Source organism: Daktulosphaira vitifoliae, unplaced genomic scaffold, assembly GCF_025091365.1.
Source record: "Daktulosphaira vitifoliae isolate Bord-2020 unplaced genomic scaffold, ASM2509136v1 Scaffold_3, whole genome shotgun sequence".
Classification (NCBI taxonomy): domain Eukaryota; kingdom Metazoa; phylum Arthropoda; class Insecta; order Hemiptera; family Phylloxeridae; genus Daktulosphaira; species Daktulosphaira vitifoliae.
The window spans coordinates 15,982,098-16,001,944 of NW_026099574.1; the positions used below are offsets into that span (position 1 = coordinate 15,982,098).

Sequence of the window (19,847 nt, forward strand, 5' to 3'; positions counted from 1 at the left end):
TTCAATAATAAAACCGTTCAAAGGCCGTCGGCCTTTCGAGGCAAAAACTAGTGTTTGACATAAACAAATCAAATCGTTCGGAAGGCGTTTCAATGGAATATTTCTGAATGTATTACAATAGTTGTACGCGTCGTGTCCAACGGGACCGTTTCGGTGCCGTCGACAGTGCGACACAACGTGGACAAATTGATCGTACTCGAAATTCGTAAATTGTCTGTGCGCATGGCACTTCCTGTACGACCGTTTTTCGGACGGACACAGCCGCGTAATAAACATTTCGTTTATGTGCGGTCGGGTAATCCGAACGGTGTGCACTAGAACGACTATTTTCGTTTTGGCTTTATGGCACCACACCTCGCGCCCGAAACGCGCAATAATTACTATCGTTACGCACACTGTTTACATAGCGGTCGAGCGTATTGTGACACCGCAGTGCACGACGACGAACCTCTCGTCGAAAGGGTGTGGGCGGCCAGGACGTAAGTCGCACGGGGAGCGCGGTACCAAAGTTCATACACGTGTAAACGGCATAACGATCGGATTCGGCGTCGCGACGATGGCAACAAACACCGTATTATTGTTATTATTTGTGCTATTTATTAATTGTGGTGCCGTTAATCGGGCACGCGGAATTGGCCTGTCCCGTCTTCGGGACGGGTAGAGACGGAAAAAAGAATAACATTAGGTAATTCGGGGACGGCGTAGCGTGCCGCCATTTATCATAGACACATACATAATAAGCGCGTTATTATATTATTCCGATGGGTGCAATTTGTCGGGCAACAATTCAACTCCGCCCGGGCCCCATACACGTCGTATATGTTGCCCGTGGCGCGTTATTTTATTTTTCTACGGTTGTTATGAAAATTCCAAAACTAAACGGCTAACGTTTTACGGGCCAAACGTTGCCGCGTATATATTTTTATATTTTTTCGGTAGCTTTTCCGGTAGTCTATTTTCCAAACGGATATTACCATATATATATAAATTGAAATGCATATATATATTTATACAGTGCGCATATATGGCGAAAAATGAAATTGACAATTTCCACGGCGGGCCAACGCCGCAGGTGTGTTACTGTTGTTTTTTTTTATCTGCATTTAAAATGGTTCTACCTCGACACGAATTATTAAAATAGAATATTTAGACGAGATTACAAATAACGTAACGTATTGTTGTTACAAGCTCGCGAAAAAAGAAAAATCCCTCAGTTCGTTGGAAATTCAACAGAGAAACGCGTAAAATGCAGCCAACGACCGATTTACTGGGGTTTTGTAGAAATGAGGTAAAAACCGACTACTGCGTTTCGATTTTCAATATAATTAAATTTGTATTCGTTTTATCCAATCGCAGTTTAGATTTGAGAAAATTAGATCACATGTACGAAGATTTTATAGTCGTTTTCGAACGCGAAACACTAAATAAACTGTTCCAATTTTAACTAGCTCGCAAACAATAGACAAAACATATTATGTTTAGACTATCTCGAATTTATCACACGCGTTGAACAACAGTTTTACTAATTTTTTCCGTAACCTTGTAAAAAATGCGCGAGTGAAATATTTTCGCAATAAGTTATTTTTTCATAACACTAATTATATGAAATTCGATCCATTGATCTTTCTCCGCGTCTAAGCTTTCCGTCCCCTAGCGCCTCGTTATAAAAGTGTACGGTGTTGTACACATAAATTTGAGACGTCGTGTTAGTATCTAAAAACCGTATACTTTTATAATGAAATCGTATTGCGCATGAGATTGAGCGTTGTAATAATGAAAAAAATAAATAAATAAAAAAATAAGAACCACGACCGATAACTCGACATAAGCAAAGTGCAATTGGATTCCGTTAAAATTTACAAACCAGATGTGTGTGGATAACCGACTGTGGTCTGATTACAGTTTAGGTGCTGCATGTGCACAACACTCGGGTCAATGACTGGCAAAGAAAGTTGCAGTTTACAGCTACGATTTGTCGACAAAACACGACGAGTAACCTAAAATCGGAGCCAACAAAGGCTCTCCGAATGACCACTCGAGACACTGTATAAAAATAAATCGCTTAAAAATGCAGCATTTTTCCGTGTGGTAAACACGACGCTATCGAATAATGAGAAAACACACTCGTTTAAAAACCAACTGTCAGTTCTATTGCTGCAAACAAATGTAACACAATGCAGTCCGATGGAAAGTATTACGCGTTGTTATTTCTATCGAAACAAATGCACTTGTGCAATAATGCATCGGTGCAGTCACGTGGAAACCCAATCCGCTGTAAATATTTCTACTATTATTCGATTTTTTTGTGCCATTCAATGCACATTACACAATACAAGTATTAGCACCTCTTTTATTTTTAGCAAATGGTAAGAATAAAATTTTTAAATTCTACAACACTTTTGTTTGGTCTTACAGTTTCAGCAGTGATATCAAATATTTAGTAATTCTATTGTTTTTGCGAGTATAAGTCGCGCAATTAAAACTATTTCTTCTCATAAAAAAAAAATAATAATAATAAACATTATTTTAGTCGTTTTTCGAAAATTTCATTCTACTTCAAAACAGTCGTTGTTTCGATCGGTATAAATGCGCTGAAGAAACCAGCCACCGATCTTGTCTGGCAGCTTAATTTTAAACAATATACAATTATGTGAAATAAAAATTGAATAGATTAGTAATTACCCAACACAATAATTAACTTACAATACGTTCAAAAGCATTGTGTCGGTGTGAACGATTTACATTTTAAAGCAATTTCATTTTTCAATGTCTACTGGAAATGGAAAAGTAAATTTTAACCAAATGTGTTTTTTAGTTTGGCATTCGCCAGTTCTGTCCTAACGTGTGTGTAATTACCGTACTCGGAGCAGAGAACTGTTTTCAGTAAAATTGTTTTCCTCCGCGATAATGGAGATGGCGCCCACACCAGACGTCGTCCCAACCTAAGAATTTCGTGATACTCTCGGTGTTATCGCAATATTCGTGTTATTGCGATAAACGGGTCGTGGACGTTGTTAATAATATTACATTTATAAGCGACGGCGAACGGGCGCATTCCTAGTGTGTAGCTCCTGTCGTCCTACGCTTCCGTGCTTTGGATCGGTCTCAAAATGAAAATTCTATTGTGGACGTTGGACGAGAGAGGGACACATAATGCCGGTGGTGGCCATAGTGTGTTGACGGCCCTCCTTGCGTTATCGTGACCTTTCGGCGAGCATGCATTACACCCCCGTGTGTGTTTATCGCGTTGAAATTGAGCCAAGGTGTAAGAAAATAATTACAATTATAATCGGCGATGGTCCGTCGTCGGTATTTGTTACTCTTCACGCGAATATATTTTATATTATTCGCGGCATATCGTTATGTAATTGCGCAAAAACGACTTGTCGGCGTATCCCGGAAATAAAATTATTATAATCGTAATGCTTTTACAAGTTTGTATTTATGCGTCGTATCTGTGGCTATCGGCCGATGCTGCGGGCTAGGCGAGAGTTTCTACGGGTTTATCGGCGGCGGCCGTTACCGAGTACATGGACGTGGCGATATTCGGTGGTGGTAGTGGCGGGCAAGGTGTGGTTGTCGTGCGTACTGAACGTGGGCGCAGACACGAAAATGTTGAGGCACCTTGGTCGGTCGGGGGTCATACACACGCGCTCACGCGTTGTGCTCGCCAGTTACCAGTGGCAGCAACGATTTTACGCACGCCCGTTTCTTTTTTTAGTCGTCTCGGCGTCCTCACGTTTCACGACCAGTCGCTGACGCACCGCCGCCGCCGTCGCACACGGCCTGAACGCCACCGAACAAAATACTTGACCGTCGCGTCCGTCTAGTATTTACTATTATTATTATTATTTTTTTCTTAATTAATTTTTTAAAAATATGTTTGAAATGACAAATGGTTCTACTTAAGTAGTTAATGTTAATGTTTCGACGACGAGGTGTTTTTTTATTCCTTTAGATTAATTTTGACGTGATATTTTTTCAAGTGATTGTAAGGTAAACTCGTTTTGTAATTTTAACAATCGGACCCATCAATGAATCGTCAACAAATAAGCGCCTGTATCCGACACGTCAGTCGTCGAGACGTCTCTGTCGCCACCTTCCACGCTTTGGCATTGCCGGTCAACGTCGAACTTCGGCTCAGTTACTGACGTCGTCGCTCTGTCAACTAAAAAGTCATTTTTATTCATTCAAGAAAAAAACAATCGCGATAATCGGTGGACGTGAGGTGTTCGCTTTTTCATCGCCATCGTTGTATCGCGTACCACTGATTGTGACGACACATCACTATCGGACTAACGGCCTTCCACCGGCATTATGGTGAGTCAACGTGTGCGCTATACGTAAAATACTGTTTTTTTTTAAACAATATGATATTATTGTATTTTCTTGCTGCGTTACAATCGGCCATAGCGCATCGTCACTATTGTATTTCGTTAATTTCGTTTTTTTCCAAATCTCAACCAAGACACGTATAAAACATCCCTGCGCGGGGTTCGGGTGTCTACCGCGCGCTGCATGACTGAATGCCGGTCGCAGAGGGTGAAAACGGATTTCGGGCGGGTGTCTGCCAGAAGTATTAATTGCGGGTCGGTTAGTGCTGTCTGCGGCTGTTGTTGCTGCCGGTGCTTATCCCTCTTCCCCGCCTTATTGTAATTTCCCTTTAACGTTGGACGGGACGAGAGGGGCGCGCGCCATACGAACGGCCGCCGCGTCCTTTCTACCGTATTGTTGCTGCCGCCGCCACCGCCGTCGTTTTCCCTCGGCCTCCTTCCACGCCGCTTCGTCAGCCGGTCTATCCGTCGGCGGCGGCGTTCCCGTCCGACCGGCCGGCCGGTGTTTTCCCTCCGCCGTGCCCTTTTCTGTCACCGTTGCAGCCGCCGTTCTCGCTTCATCACCCCTCGTGTTTCCACCAGAACAACCGTCTAGACGTCTAGGCCTCGAGGCGTTCATGTTCCGGTAACCTTGTCCGACCCACCCGACGGCAACCGTAAACGGGCCGGAGGGTTGTCGCCGCCGCCGCCGTAGGATTCGTATTGGGCGCGCGTGTGCTCGTTCGTTAATCCTAATCGTATAAATTAACACCGTCGAAAAACAATATAGATAAGCATTAATTATCACCTGCGGTTTATGTCCGTTAAATATGTTTGCACGGCCGAAAGCCAGTTGTAAATTATTATTGACGGTGGCGTTAAGCCAGTTGGAAGTTTTCAACCGAATAATGTTGATTTTTTAAAGCGAAAATATTTCGTTTTTTATCGTCGTAGTACTCAAACATTTTGGTCAATGGTTATTATTTGCACTGAAAACTTTGGTCGCGTACCTCCTAAATTCTCAACGCTCTTGTGGTGATCTATTGGATCGATGCGTTTCTAGAGACTATCGGAATGTTTTTCCAAGAAATACCGTGTGCGGCTTATAATCGATCGCATCAAAAAACGTTTCGGGCAAAAATCATTTCCGGTCTACCGAACGGTCCATCGGCAGACGCGTTTTATTTTTATTCATTACCACACTCCCGACCGTTACCGTCAACAATTCCCTCGGCACCATTCACTTGCTGAGGTCGTCATGGACTCGGTGACTGGACTGCACTCGCAATTCCTACACCGAATACTACATGTATGTTAATGTGCGTATTTTTTTATCAAAAAAAACCGATGCCCGGACTCATCCGTGTCACGTCGTGTTTTTCCCGGACACGACGTCCGACGACTGTGACCGTACCGGTGCAGCAGACAATATAATTACACGATGGCGTTCCATTTACATTTTTGGCGGCGGTTGTGGTCGTACTGCACAATGTAGTGGTACGCCGTTGGGTTTCGCGTTGCGTGATGGCAATTTGTGTTGTTATCGCGATCAGACGGCATGATAACGCGTTTATTATCAATGATATTATTGTTATTATTATTGCTGCGCTGGTCTCGCGATTGACGGGTCAGATAAAAAAAAAACACGCTGTCTGCTGGTTCGTGTCCGTCCGCTGTTGTGTGTGCTAATGTTTTTTCCATCGAAATTTGTACAAATATTCGATTGTTTCAATCAAATGTCGCCATTGACTTTCGCCGATTGTTTCCTGTTGCCGAGTCCGTGTTTTAGAATCTGTCACGTGGACACAACTATTATTTGATCGGTCCTCTAAATTTATGTCAACATTAACTGCGAAAATTTGATTACATTATTTGTTCTCAATCGCCGCGTCACCTCTTATTTATGTTTTTTGAAATAGAACTTTTTTATGTTCAATAAATACCCTAGAACAATTCTTCAAATACGACCTCGCTTTTTTTTTTTTCTAGTATCACAATAGAAACAAATATTATAAAATGTATTAGTCAAATGTACCGAATTAGTCGTTATTAGTAAGCGATTAAATAGTATTTTTGCGGTTCGATAGTCGACCGTTTATTAAATGTATCGGTTGACTTTTTTTTTTTATTAAAGCACGTCTATCACAGCAGAAATTCCGAACTATCATCTCCGGCATTTGAACGTCCGTCTTGCTATTTGAGTGTTTTTACGGTATGAAATATTGTAAATGATCTAGGGACGGGATTAGAGTGCGTTCGACACAAGTCTCTGAGGATAGCCGCTTAGAACTTTGTTATTAATAAAATATGCCGTCGACGACGCCGCCTCGTCTGACGTTGATCGTATGGGATACAGACGGAATAACGATTGACGGTAGGACCTTAAACATATAAAAATTTACAGCAGAACTGCACAGACGTCTGATACCGGCATTAAATATATACGAGTATATGTCATTACATGAGGTGGGGCGGCGTTGGGAGTCTTCCTGGCTCTTCCGCCGCCGCTGGTGTTTACACAAAGTCTGAAAGCATAAAATATAAAGTAAATAAAAAAATGGCGTCGGCGCTACCGAGAGGTGTTAGATTGGAAGAGTCGGGTGTTGTCTGTGCCAAAGGCAAAGTGGAAATTCTTTTCACTGCGGAAAATCGCGTATTCCATCATTTTGTTACGTATGTTTATTCACTGGAAAAGTTTCGTTTTAAAAGAAACAAACTTTATAAATCTCGACTTTGACCTGACATCCGCGGGGTTACACTTATTTTGTTGACTGTGAACTGCTTTGCCGGTTAGCACAGTTCCTACAACAGCGTCAACGATTTGTATAACGAAACAGCGAACGCGCTGAGGCAACTTAAAATGTTATGGTAAGGCGAGTCTAAGGTGCGGAAAAAAAAAACAACTGGCGGTTGTAGCTCATTAAAAAAATGTTGATGGTCGTTAAAAAATTCCATCGAAATTTCGCCGATTGCTCGTCAAACTTGGCCGCTTTACCGACAAATTAGAAAGTCAAGAGAATTTTTTTTCGTCTACTTTCTTTCCGATTGAGTATTGTGTTGGTTTTGCAGCCGTCAGTACAATCGACATTTTTCATTCCGTTGAAACTTTCATTTCGTATACCGTCCAAATAAAATCGCAGTGTTATCGAGCGAATTAATGTTATTGCGGTAGCCGATTTGTTTGCCGTGAAATAAAAAAACAATTGAAATTGCGTGCGCGTTGTCTGGAGGAATTTTACTCGTCGGCTAACCTCGACCGGTGCAGGTGTGTAAGAGCGCGCGCAACACACGCATTGAAATAGAATTCGTCCGGACAAATCGCTATGCTGTCGGACGGTCTCTCGCGGGTGTTGTTAGGTCCGCAGACAAGTCGGGTTAGTCGAACGTAAGTGCCTCCGAACCGTTTGAATTTATCTCCGACGCAGCGTAAATTACATTTAAGTTGATTTTTTTCCCGTCCTTTGGGTTCCGCCGAAATTTTATACGCTTTCGGAATTTATCAACGTCAGACGAGCCGAGACTGCACTAAAGTCAACGATTCCCCAAGCTCGATAGTCGAACGTAAAATAAAATGCGCTTATATACACGTGTAGTCAACCCAACCCAACACCCACACGCGTGTTTGGATGGGTTGGTTTGCTATTCTTCAGGGGGAAAACCCGTTGACACGAATTACGCGCCTCGTACACCGAATCGCTTTGAACTACCGTAGCGAGCGACATGAAACAATTAATGAGTGTAAACGAATTAAATGTGCCTCTGATGTCTTTTGCTCTCAGCGGTGCCTTCAGTAGTTAGTTGTCGTCTTGGCGTTGCCAGTCATCTAAATCGTCGCCTTAAAGTTATAACGAGGGTACAGTACCGTTAAAGTTCGAACTGGGAAAAAATAATGTAATTGTTCACTTTTAAGTCGAAACTTTCTGGGATAGCTTTCAAAATCGAATTAAATACTTTTTCAATTATTTTTCGTAGATACGACTACATTAAATTGTCTTTTATACCTTCGAAAAAACTAACAGAGCAAAAGTTCTGAAATCAAAGTTTTTAGAGTTGAACAGATGCCATAATTGGATGCAGACAATAAAAAATAAAAAAAACTATTCAAAGTTAAAGAAACAAACACACTCTTTTATACGATAGTCTGCCGTTTATTTGTTTCTTTTTTTTTTAAATATTATTTTCATCGGAACGTGCGAACTAAATACGTCTCCGCACAACAGCTTTTTTTTTTTTTTTTTAAATTCAAATGTGTGTGGTGTATATCCCAACGTAGATTAAAGTTGTTATTGAGCAGACGTGCGAGGTCATATTGTCATATCCTATTATGTAAAAATAAAAGTATAATTATGTGCACGAGATGGGATTTTGGGTAACAAAAAAAAAGACCACAATGTGTTGCGATATTAACCGTGTTCACATGTTGTACAATGTTATTTTTTACTCCGTCTGTACATCGTTTTAAATTCTCGAGTTATCGTTGCCTTACACTTTTGGAAACATTATAAATCAGACGATATAAAAATATTGTATGCAGTTCCACGGCTGTACGCGCTTTTCAAGTAGTTTTTTTTTTTTGGTTTAATGCGACATTTTTTTTTCATGCGATTTTATTTATGATGTTTGCCGAACTGGATAGGTGTACGTACATCTACTTGTTCTGTTATTATTGTTTGTGTGTACAATGTATACAGTTCACCACCATCGTCGTAAAAATATATTTTTTGTTTGCCATTTAACAAATGAAAAAGTTTCCGAGCTTTTGTGTACTGGATTGTATTTGGGTCAGTTTTAAGTAAAAATAATTTACCTCAATAACGTTAAATCGGTATTTTCGGAGAATCCAATGTGCAATAGATGAGTATGTCGTGACCTTATTGGCTGCCATTTGGTTTTTTTTTTATCCTAATAAATTATTTTGCGCTACAGTCGCATCAATCATGCGTTTTACTTGTCACCAAATGGCGCTGACTTACATTAATTTGTTTCGAACATTCGGTATAATCAATATATCACGCCGATGTAAAAAAAAAAATACAATTCTTATTGTTAATAAAGTTAAAGTGCTGGGTCGCTCGGATATAAACTTTCAGCTTTTGTATATTTACTCGACACAATAACTGTACTTATTTTTATTGTTTGCTGTTAATTGTAAATTCAGACAAAGACTCTTTGAAAAAATACATTAATTTATATATTAAGAGACAATCATATCTTCTCTGATATGAAATTGCCAAATCGCACACTGAATTAGTTTTTAGAAATTGTTTTAGAATAATTTTAAACAAAGTGTAGTGGATAAAAACTAGTGATGGGAAATATCGAATAGTAACTATCGAACAATTCGATAGTCATTCGAAAACTATTCGAATAGTAAAAATATTCGATAGTTACACAATATATTCGAATAGTTTTGAAAAATATTCGATAGTCTATGCTAAAAATAAACTATTTGGTATATATACACAATTCGAATAGCTAATCGATAATTTAAAATATTTGAAAACGCCCATCACTAATTTTTACTTTTAATAATTATATAATAATTTATTTTAAGTATTCGTTAATTATCTTCTTATTATAATTAAGTGTACTTAATAAAATTTCAGGTAGAACCAATCGAATATTTTTTGAAACCATTTGGTAGCCCATTCGAATAGTTTTAAGAACTATTCGATAGTTTATGCTAAAAATAAACTATTCATTTGTATAAATACAATTCGAATAGTTATTCGATAGTTTTAAAAAACTATTGAATACTATTCGATAGTTTAAAATATTCGAAAATGCCCATCACTAATAAAAATATTAAACCTAGTATGTTGTTTTACATTTCAAACTCATAAACTACGGTGCTCAGGCGTCCGATTTTTTGTGAAATCTCATATATTTCGCTAAAATAACCTCAGGCACGTAAAATTTCCTGATAACTTTTGATATTTTTATGACCGTCACTATATCATATATATTTTTTATGCTGCTTGCCAATGCTAAGGTATTCCTCCACCAAACCATTCATAGGTCATTGCTTAACACATATTTCGTGTACGAGTCTATTTAGATATTCAATCTGACTAATTTAATCTATTGTCGGGTTATGAAACTGTTGCGAAATCGACGTTTTGACATTGGAATTTCGTTACTTTGAAGAAAATGCATAGAAAAAAACATTGGACGTGTCTGGCATTGTAGACTTGGTCATGCAAATTTTAAGTACAAAAAATAAAAGATTAATCCGACTACACGAATTATTAATTAGTAAAACAATAACTAAACTTTTACTTATTAACAAGGATACTTATAAAATAAACATAACGCTAATGAGAGTTTAGTAGTGTTTACTTTATCTTCGAGTCGTTGTTTGGAAATACGTTAACGACGTGTGCTTGTTTTTTCAGTGATAAAAACTATCGGATTTTCTAATTAGCAAAATTATTTGTTTAGTCGTTAGAAAAATCAAAACCGTTGTAAATTCGTCTAAGGAAAAACGACGGACGAGTGTATTTGAATAATTATATAACGCTAGGAACATACAACAGTAATTGCGCATCAAATTGTCTTTGTAAACTATGTGTACAAAATTAGTCGTTATGGCTACTGTTCTATGTAAAGCTCAAAGGTCCAGTGGTAAACACGAACGATCATTGGTCGGACTTTATTTATTTACTGACGATGCTACTTGAGCGACACGAGTTGAACGCATGTTGTCAATGTCCGTCAACTTTGTTTGGTCATCACTGGTAAACAATAATGTAAAACAAATATCGAGTGCCCAACGATCACAACTCAAACAAACTGTTCTCTTGGGACCGAACCGTAACCGACATGCTTTTCCAAGTGTTTCGTTTAAAATGTTCATTATCCTCCAGTGTTGGCTCTCGAAGCACACTGCGCATAGATAAATACAACAATAGGTCCGACTATTTAATAAGATACGATTTCGCCATTTGATAGTTTTGAACTTCACTCGGCGTCGTCCACTGGTTATAAGAGTTGTATCTCTTAGATAAAAAAAAAAACTTCAATGTTATTCTTTCGAAATTTGGGTTTGCTGTTATCATATACTTTTCTGTACTTGCAAAGATATGCCAAACTATCTCGGGCTAGTTTCATGCATTGCACTGCTCTCGCCTTTCGAATCACAGCCATTAGTCGTTACCGTATTCTGTTTATATAACGTTCAGAGTCGGAAAAAAAAAATACAATCTCCTTAGCAAACGATATTCATATTCGTATTTGGAAGGTTCGATTTATACGAATGACGATAAATCTTCTAAAGTATTTCATTAGAGCGTTTTGTTGACCGGTAAGAATAATTAGTGTCTCTAATTGTTTCAGTGAACAGTTTTCATGGAAAAACTACTCAAATGAGTTTTTAAGCAAGTGTTTTACAGCCAATATTATTCATTAGCGTCGTGTACGAATGTTGTCGTTTTAACAAAATGCGCTACAACCTCTTAAGTTTTCCACGACTCGAAGAATAAGCTCACTCGCAGGTACGGCAGTCCGAGTCGAGCAGTTTATCATGCGAATCGTAATCACATTGCTCTATGCAAACAGTGTCTTGGTGCGATAATAGCTGTGCGCCAGGCGCAACAAACGGCGGCGATGACGTTGGCTCGAACCACAATTATTGTACTCGTCGGTCGGCATTATCTGTGCGGCGGCTGGCGGTATGCCGTTAGACCGTTCGGCGGACGCATGTCACGGTGTCGTTGGTGCGATGACCCTTAACGGCGGCCTGATCTATGCCGTGGACACACCCCGTGATGTCCCACGCGGCCGCAACGTCCGAGACGCAGCGGTGGTAATGGACCGCCGCCACAATCCCTTAACGACAAGTCATTAATTACTGGACGGCGGTCGGTCGGCGCGCACGACATTCCGGTACAGTTCGAACAAAACAGCCGACGTGCCGGTACGCCGCCGACCTTCTGTGCTCGTTTTTGACGTTGCAGTTCGGCCGCATGATTTATTGTTGTGCGTACACGACTGAACGCTTCGGGTGGTGCCAAAACTTCCAAAATATCAAAACCGATTACATTGTACAACAATAATATTCGCCCGAAGTACGTCGTGCGTCGTCCATAACGTGTGCACAACATTACTAGTATTATTATTATTATTATGTACGCGGTCACGATGTACGGTCGGTTTCCAAGAGAAACGACGCGGCGGCGGTTCGAGAGATGATTTAACGGTCCCGTTGCCAAACATTACAACGACGTGTGTTTTTTTAACGAGTAAAATACCGGCACCCAATCGATGAGCGTAACACTAGTTGGCCGAACCTGGCCGTACGCGCAACTGGCAATAGATATGATTTGTCCCTTTGCTATGTTTTGTGTTCGCCGTCTGGACTCGATGTTTTTTTTCCGTCGATTTTCATGTTTTTATTGGCAAACGATTGTCCTCCGTCGGTATTGGCCGACTTTTTGTCTAGTGGTCTCGTGCAACGTGGCGAATGACTCGAATAGACAATGCCATCCCGAAATCAGTGTACGTCCTTGTCATTTAATTAACAAACTGAACTTCGCTGCTGCCATCGTTAGTCTATGCGGCTTCGTTTAACACATCCCTTTGTCGGATCCATCGTGCCTTTGCCGCCTGTAATGGCAAATGACGCGAGAGACAAGGATACCCAGGGTATTATGCTAAATAATAAAAAAGCATTTCGGCCATATTAAATCCAATATACTAAGCCCTTTGTCTGCCCGTGCAGAGCAATATCCCGTGTTTTACATTATATATGGCCGCGTGGAATGTGCTGCAACGTAGTGGTGTACGCCCAAGACGTCGAACCGAAATAACGTCGTGTGCGACATGTGGTCATTTTTTACTAGTTAAAATCACAATTTCACCCGAGTATAGTTTTTAAGTATTTTCGTTGTCCGTGCACATAACGACCAAGTTTTTTTAGTCATTCGCCTATGCGCTCAACTGTACCGCCGGGCGGTTACCGAATGTCTCTGGAGGTATTATTATTATTATTTTTGACAATTGTAAAAAACTTTAAATAAAGGTTGCAACGTTTTTCGCCGTCATTATAAAACTGCCACCAATTGGTCTGCTCTCTAAAAATGTAAATGTGTACACTTAAAACACAAATGATTCGGTAGAGTGGCTTTTAAAAGCTGCGACGGGTAATAACACGGCTGCTTTGGTTAGCTCTTATATTTATTATGATTTTTTCAAACGTTTTCTTTTTATTATTATTACTATTTTTTCAAGAGAGACGGTTAGCAGCTATGCGACGAGTAAATTGCTGTCGGGCAGAGATAAGAAAAATCAAACCATTCGGTCCAATCATTCGAGACCGTTTTGATATATTTACTGTTGTATTTATTGGCATATGGCCCTGCCGCTGCTGCTGAGTTGATCTCGGCTGTGTCGTATCAAACGCCGCTAACATGTTGCAGATAAAACGGTGTAACAGGAAGAATCCCAGACGAAATACTTACCGAGAATAAATGAATTTGATATGACGAATTCGAAGGAAACGCGATTTTTTACGAACGGCTCCGGCTGACAGCGCGTGGCCATTGAACACGGACGAATAAAAATAATACGTCTCTTATTGGGTTTACTTTTTTTTTGCGTACCAATAAAGACGTCTAGCTTTGTATTCGACACGAGTACGTATCGTATAGATTTTCCCGTGAAAAAGTGCAGCGCCGTCTAAGTGCGTTGACGCGATATAGTCCTTTTTTAGCGTACAATACAACCGACATGATGTGTGCGACGTAGACGGAGAGCACATGGAAATTGCAAATTAGATTTTTCCTTTACGAGTCTCTTCGATAAAAACAGTTGATGCGGCAACCGTATTGTTCAAACACTCTGTCGTCCTAAAAAACACCCATCATAATACATTTTCTACTAAACTTTTCCATCTGCGAGTGTACGTTTTTCGTGTTAGCACTTTAGTTAGTACTTTATCTCCGACTTAAAAAAAAAAGTAGCTTCTGATAAATTCGATATATTTTTATTTAATTTTTCACAAACTCCATCAGCATATGTGTCGTCTATACTCACGTCAGACTAAATATTGATGTACCGATCATCTCAGTTTGTTTTTTTAGATTTAGCAATTTGATTGTATAAACCGTCTGCGATAACGAGTTAAAACTATCTTTTGAAGTACATTAAAAATAATCGATTGTCCAATTATGTTTTGACTAAAAAAATTTACTTCAACACTGGCCATTAGACTGTAATGTAATTTTTACTTAACACAATCAATTATTTCTCCATTTGAAGCGCTTAGTATTCATTTTTAAATACCATTCATAACACGGAATCGTTAGATATTTCTACTCGAGTAGCTCAATGAATAAAAAACGACGTGTTTTCATAAACTAACTTACGCGTTAACAAAAAAAAAAAATTAATTTTTGCACCTACAGCATAGAATTTCGTTTATAAGTTTTATCGAGTTCATCGTTAGCTAATAAGTTGTAACGCCCACTGATCATGACGTGTGTGTATTGTAAAACAAATTTATCTTGAAAGTAGTTTGCCGTGTTTTCGATTAACACCTCTCATATGCGATACGATGAGTATAGACTAGACGTTGTGATCTGCCGCTTCTTCTATCATTATCTTGGTAGTACTTGTATTACAATATCGCGGCGTATAATGGAACATCTCCACGTGTATGAACCGAGTGCAAATGACCGACACAAGGACGCCGCCGCATTATACGAATCACAACAGTATTATTATTAGTGTTTAAAACTACTATATATTCCAATGGTCTATGCATCCCGCCGTTTGTGCATTGAAACATCATATTTTTTTTTGCACGAGTGCGACGTATTATTAAAATATCGTCATAGACGGGATTTTTTATTCGGTGCCCGTCCGCCCATTCGAAAACAACTTTTCTACTCGTCATAAACAAAACCTCGTGTCGAAAATTACGTTCATATTGAACGTTAAATTATAACTGTCCTGTTATAGTGTTGACAATGTGGGTAGATGAGTACGACACCCAGAGAATTTTACGAATCTCGAACGGTTCGACTTTGCAGTGCCTTTGAATATTTTTCGTACTGTATGTTGTTGTTCTCGTTCGATATCCAATTACATTCGGTGCTCGCCCATTTCCATCCGGTCGTCCTTCAGTCTTCCATTACTACAACAGTTAGAATACCGTCGACTGCCTTAGCAATAAGCTTCCAAAGTCGAAATATTAGAATAAATATTCACCATCCCCCCGAGTAATTGGGCGGGCGAGCAGAGGCAATGCTCACCGCGGCGTTTGCTGGAAATCCATCGGTGTCTGATTTTTATTTTATTTTTTTAATCAATACTATGTGTAAAGGTCTAATTTTCATTTTTTTTTTTTTATCAAGTTGGAACGGTGATGGTACTTATGGTGGTGACGGTGGCCGTACTGGGTACTGTCGGGCTGCTCACCTGCGTGCTGCATCATTACAATCAACAATACAATCCTGCCGTACATTGTCTGTCGTCCGGGCCGCACCAGAGGCTTTCGACGCCACTGCCGCCGCCGCCGCCGTCTCCGCAGCTGACGTCAACGACGGCGTCCACGTCGTCGACGCCACCGACTTTCGGCACAACTTCCTCGCAAGCCGTAAGTGTTTTAAAACTGTAAGACTAATCCGAGTGGATTGTAATGAGAGACACGGGGCAAAACACAAAAACATTGTTTCATAAAGAAATGTTTGCTTTTTTTTGTCACCGTCTTCCGACAGTAGGATATCATGGCTGGCCTACAAATAGAATTGTGTATTGATTGTATGACGGGGTCATGCATGTCGCTGGCAGGGTGTGTTCACACGTAATTCCGTCGGTGACGCGATGATGATAGGTGGTAGGTAGCTGTTTGTGAGGGGGGGGGGCAGCTCTTGTATGCAAAGCGGCCTGAGCGGGAAAAACGTCCGTCTCTAGCGCGGCAGCGGTGCCAAGTTTAAATCGGGTCGTCCAGGTTCACCGTTTTACCCCTGACGTCTTATCCCTTGCCGTTGGCTTTTGTTAGTATGTGCAAAACTTACGGCGAGATTGGGGGGGTAAAAGGAAGGGTGTGTGATATATGTAACGAGAAGGGTACGTCGAAAGTCCTCGGAAGATGCAGTGGGTGAATTATTGTATATATATATATATATATATATCTGAAATCTGTCTGGGGTGTAAGAAAAACGCAATTTGCCCATTGTACTCGTCGTTAGATCCGAAATCTTACCGTCTGCTATCATTCAAGTGATACTTTTTTCCATAATGAGATGCTTTCGAACGATTTTTTTTTGATAGTTTCGCCAAAGTCTGTCAGGTTTTGTTCGTGATCTTACGAAAATAGACGAGAAGCAAATTAAAAATATATTTTTAGAAAAAAAAAAACTTGTATTGTGGATGTTTCAGAAAAATATCCCTTCTCGGAATTTCACGGATTTTTTCCATTAGAAAATAGAATAATTTTTCGACCGAACAACTCGTTTTAGCATTTCATCGCAGAATTTTCTTAATTATTATTACTTTTTTTGTTTTTTGAAAAATGTTAAACCGAATCTCACTTGACAGCTCCAGCTAAGCGAGAAGCCATTACAACGCTGGTCTTAGCGAATGACTTAGAAAATGGCTTTTGTGCGGTTACCGTGTAACATGATTTAGCTAGCAATTCAACCGAAGTGTATTTTAAATAAAATCTATAAGTGTCTTAGGTAATTCTATTTTACGCTCCACTTCTTCGGCGCTCTTTTAAGAAGAATTCAATTTACATTTTTTGTCGCAGTTCCATCTTTGGCTGCGGTTAACTCTTGAAATCGTCACTAAATTCATTTAAAATCCGTTTGAATTGAATTTCATTATAGAACCATCCTCGAACTTTTTGTTGAATTCATAGCTTTGCTTAAATTTTAACCAACTATTCATGGGACGCTCAATATTAACTTTATATTATTTGTCTTTTATTATTAACCAATGCCATTGAACTTATACAAATGACAGAAGTCGATTAACATGTCTCGGAAATGGTTTTGTGAAAATTGAGCCCTACAAGACTTATTTCTGATTTATAATAATAAGGGTCTAAGCATAATTATACCATCGCAGAAAATAGGGCGAAAATAGTACAGTAGAAGTGCACAGAAACCGTGACATAACGTCAAGTCTGATTCGTTGTGCGGTGTTGACCTCGTCTGAATATGTTCATGGTCGAAAAACGACGAAACACACACATGTATATGTGCGAGTATACGATGACGAATTGTAAAAAAAAAAAAATACTATGTTTTTTACCTTATTATTAGTGCAATTATTTTCATGGAAATGTTCAGTAATCAGCCGACGGAAAAATTTCCTCGAGTATAAATTGTACAGTATAATTTGTCATTGTAATTTTTCAGTTGTAATGTCCATCGGTATCGTGTAATAAACAAAAGTATAATGTCTTTGCACTTTTCGATGGTTTCCTTGCTAATTTTTGGTAGGTACATTGTTCAATATCAGGATTGTTAAAAAATCGCCTCGTGGAAAATGTCACGTATAATAATATATGAACTTTACAATTCCCTTGCCCTATTCGATTTGTCCGAGCAAGTTTTTCGTGTGTATAGATCGTACCAGCCAGCTGTGTAATGTAGTTCTCGGGTATACTTTATAGTTATTAGAACATCTTGGAGAAAAATTTTAATTTTCCATTAGTGGCATTATCAAAAGCTGTGCTTAAGCCTTCAAAGGATCGTCGACCCGCAGTGTTGTTTAATTTTGGCGAATTTATTTTGTTATTCAAACTCCGTCGTGCCCCTATAAATTTGAATTTCATCTACGCTAACATAATAAATTCCATACCAACTTTTGTGTAAAACGTCATTTAAGCGCACACCTTTTCTGCGCTAATGACTTTGAATCTTTACAACGAACACTATATTTGCATTCTGGTTAAGTATCTACGGTCATGTTCGTTTTGCAGCTATTATTATGACACAACACATATACACAAGTTTTTTTAATGCACGCTTAATTGTCCACATCACTCATAGATTCTCCTTTGACAATTTTTTGTAATGGCTATACCCAGTCCATTAATCTATTCGCAGTTTTTACTGTTACTTATATCTGGTATAATTGATCTTATTAATTTATACAATTCGTTAATGTTTAATGCTGTTGAATATATTTCTATGTTAACATTTTATCTAAACCCGAAATGTTTTAACACTAATTTAAGTTCTCTCTGAGCAACATGTTTTAAACTTAAACTTTAGTATTGTAGAGTGTTCGCGTTTAAACAATTACGGACTGTTTTAGTTATAAGAATATCTCGGCAAATTGTATTAATCCGGTAAACGAACGAGATTAGTGTTGTGTATGAATTATGTTGTTGTTGTTGTTGTTGAAGACGTCACGAACACAAAACGCTTTTGGTGTCAGATACGTGAAGAGGGAGATTTCTTTACTGAATCAGTCGGCAATGTAAAGAGAGAGTATCCCTTCCATTGTACGCACCCTATTACGACGTGTACGACGGCGCCTGGAACGCGTCCTATCTGGGAACAGCCACCGAGTTTTCCCACCCAAAAATTAGGGAGAAAGGGCGTTTTTTTCTGGGGGAGACCTTTGAGTCATAACGGTTTTTACTCCGGTCGACATATGTTGTCGAGTGTGGTATGTTCAATCTAGGCTGTCGTAGCAGTGCGTTACAAGGCTTCTGTCGATGTCGGGTCATTGATAAATACTTATTATCTTCATTTTTAATGTCGCGTGCGGCAAGTTTAATTACTAAATTTTTTTCAATATTTGTAGATGTTGACAATGCGAAGCAACAACGGATTGACCCGTGAACACAACCGGCAAGTCCGGTTGCACTCTGTCCGGACCGACTTGGAGTTGGACTTACCACCTCAGATCCATTTACCGGATGGAGAAGAGTACCCATACGGAAGTATGGCCAAGATACATCTCCGAAACTCCGAACAGGTATATGTCCACTCGATCGTTGACCCGTCCACGTATAAGGACATTCGATCATGATTCATTAGGATATATCTGACTTTTTTTTTTAGGAACGGGAGATCTACCAAAAATGCATTAGAGGACCTCCTAATAGGACGATATGGCCATCGGCTCCCGAGTGCGGCAGCAAGTTATCTCATCCCCATCGGTCCAGTTCGGCAACTGGTCTGACGTCTTTGTCAGGTTCTTCCTCCGAAATAGATTCGGTATTACGATGTAACAGCACGAATTCCAGGTAAAATTTATAGTTTTATTATTTATATTTCCTAAAATATAATAGAAGTACATGGATTTATTGTAAGGGATGTGAAGTCGTTCTTTAACATTTGTTCCTCGTTAGTTTGACATTTATGAATTATAGAAATTTTATAAAACAATCGTCGTGTTAATAGCGTATGACTATCTTCGTGAAAATTCCAAGTTTTCAAGAGATGATCATTAATGATGCAATTCGCATCATTAATGGGAATTGTATCAAATAAAATTTATTCAAGTGCCTCATTAATAAACTATAACAATTAATATAGATATAAATCGAACTTCAATTAAAATCGTTTTATT

The 19,847-nt window shown here is 39.3% G+C and overlaps 1 protein-coding gene across 3 annotated transcripts in view; it reads left to right on the top strand.

Moving 5' to 3' along the window:
- Positions 1-19,847, top strand: part of LOC126901795 (uncharacterized) — a 46,968-nt gene that overhangs the window by 24,885 nt on the left and 2,236 nt on the right. For all 3 annotated transcript variants that reach the window (XM_050678558.1, XM_050678560.1, XM_050678559.1), the window contains 3 exons: positions 15,668-15,909; positions 19,077-19,250; positions 19,337-19,521. In XM_050678558.1, the coding sequence (XP_050534515.1) occupies positions 15,668-15,909; positions 19,077-19,250; positions 19,337-19,521 (601 nt within the window). The remainder of the gene's footprint in view (positions 1-15,667; positions 15,910-19,076; positions 19,251-19,336; positions 19,522-19,847) is intronic.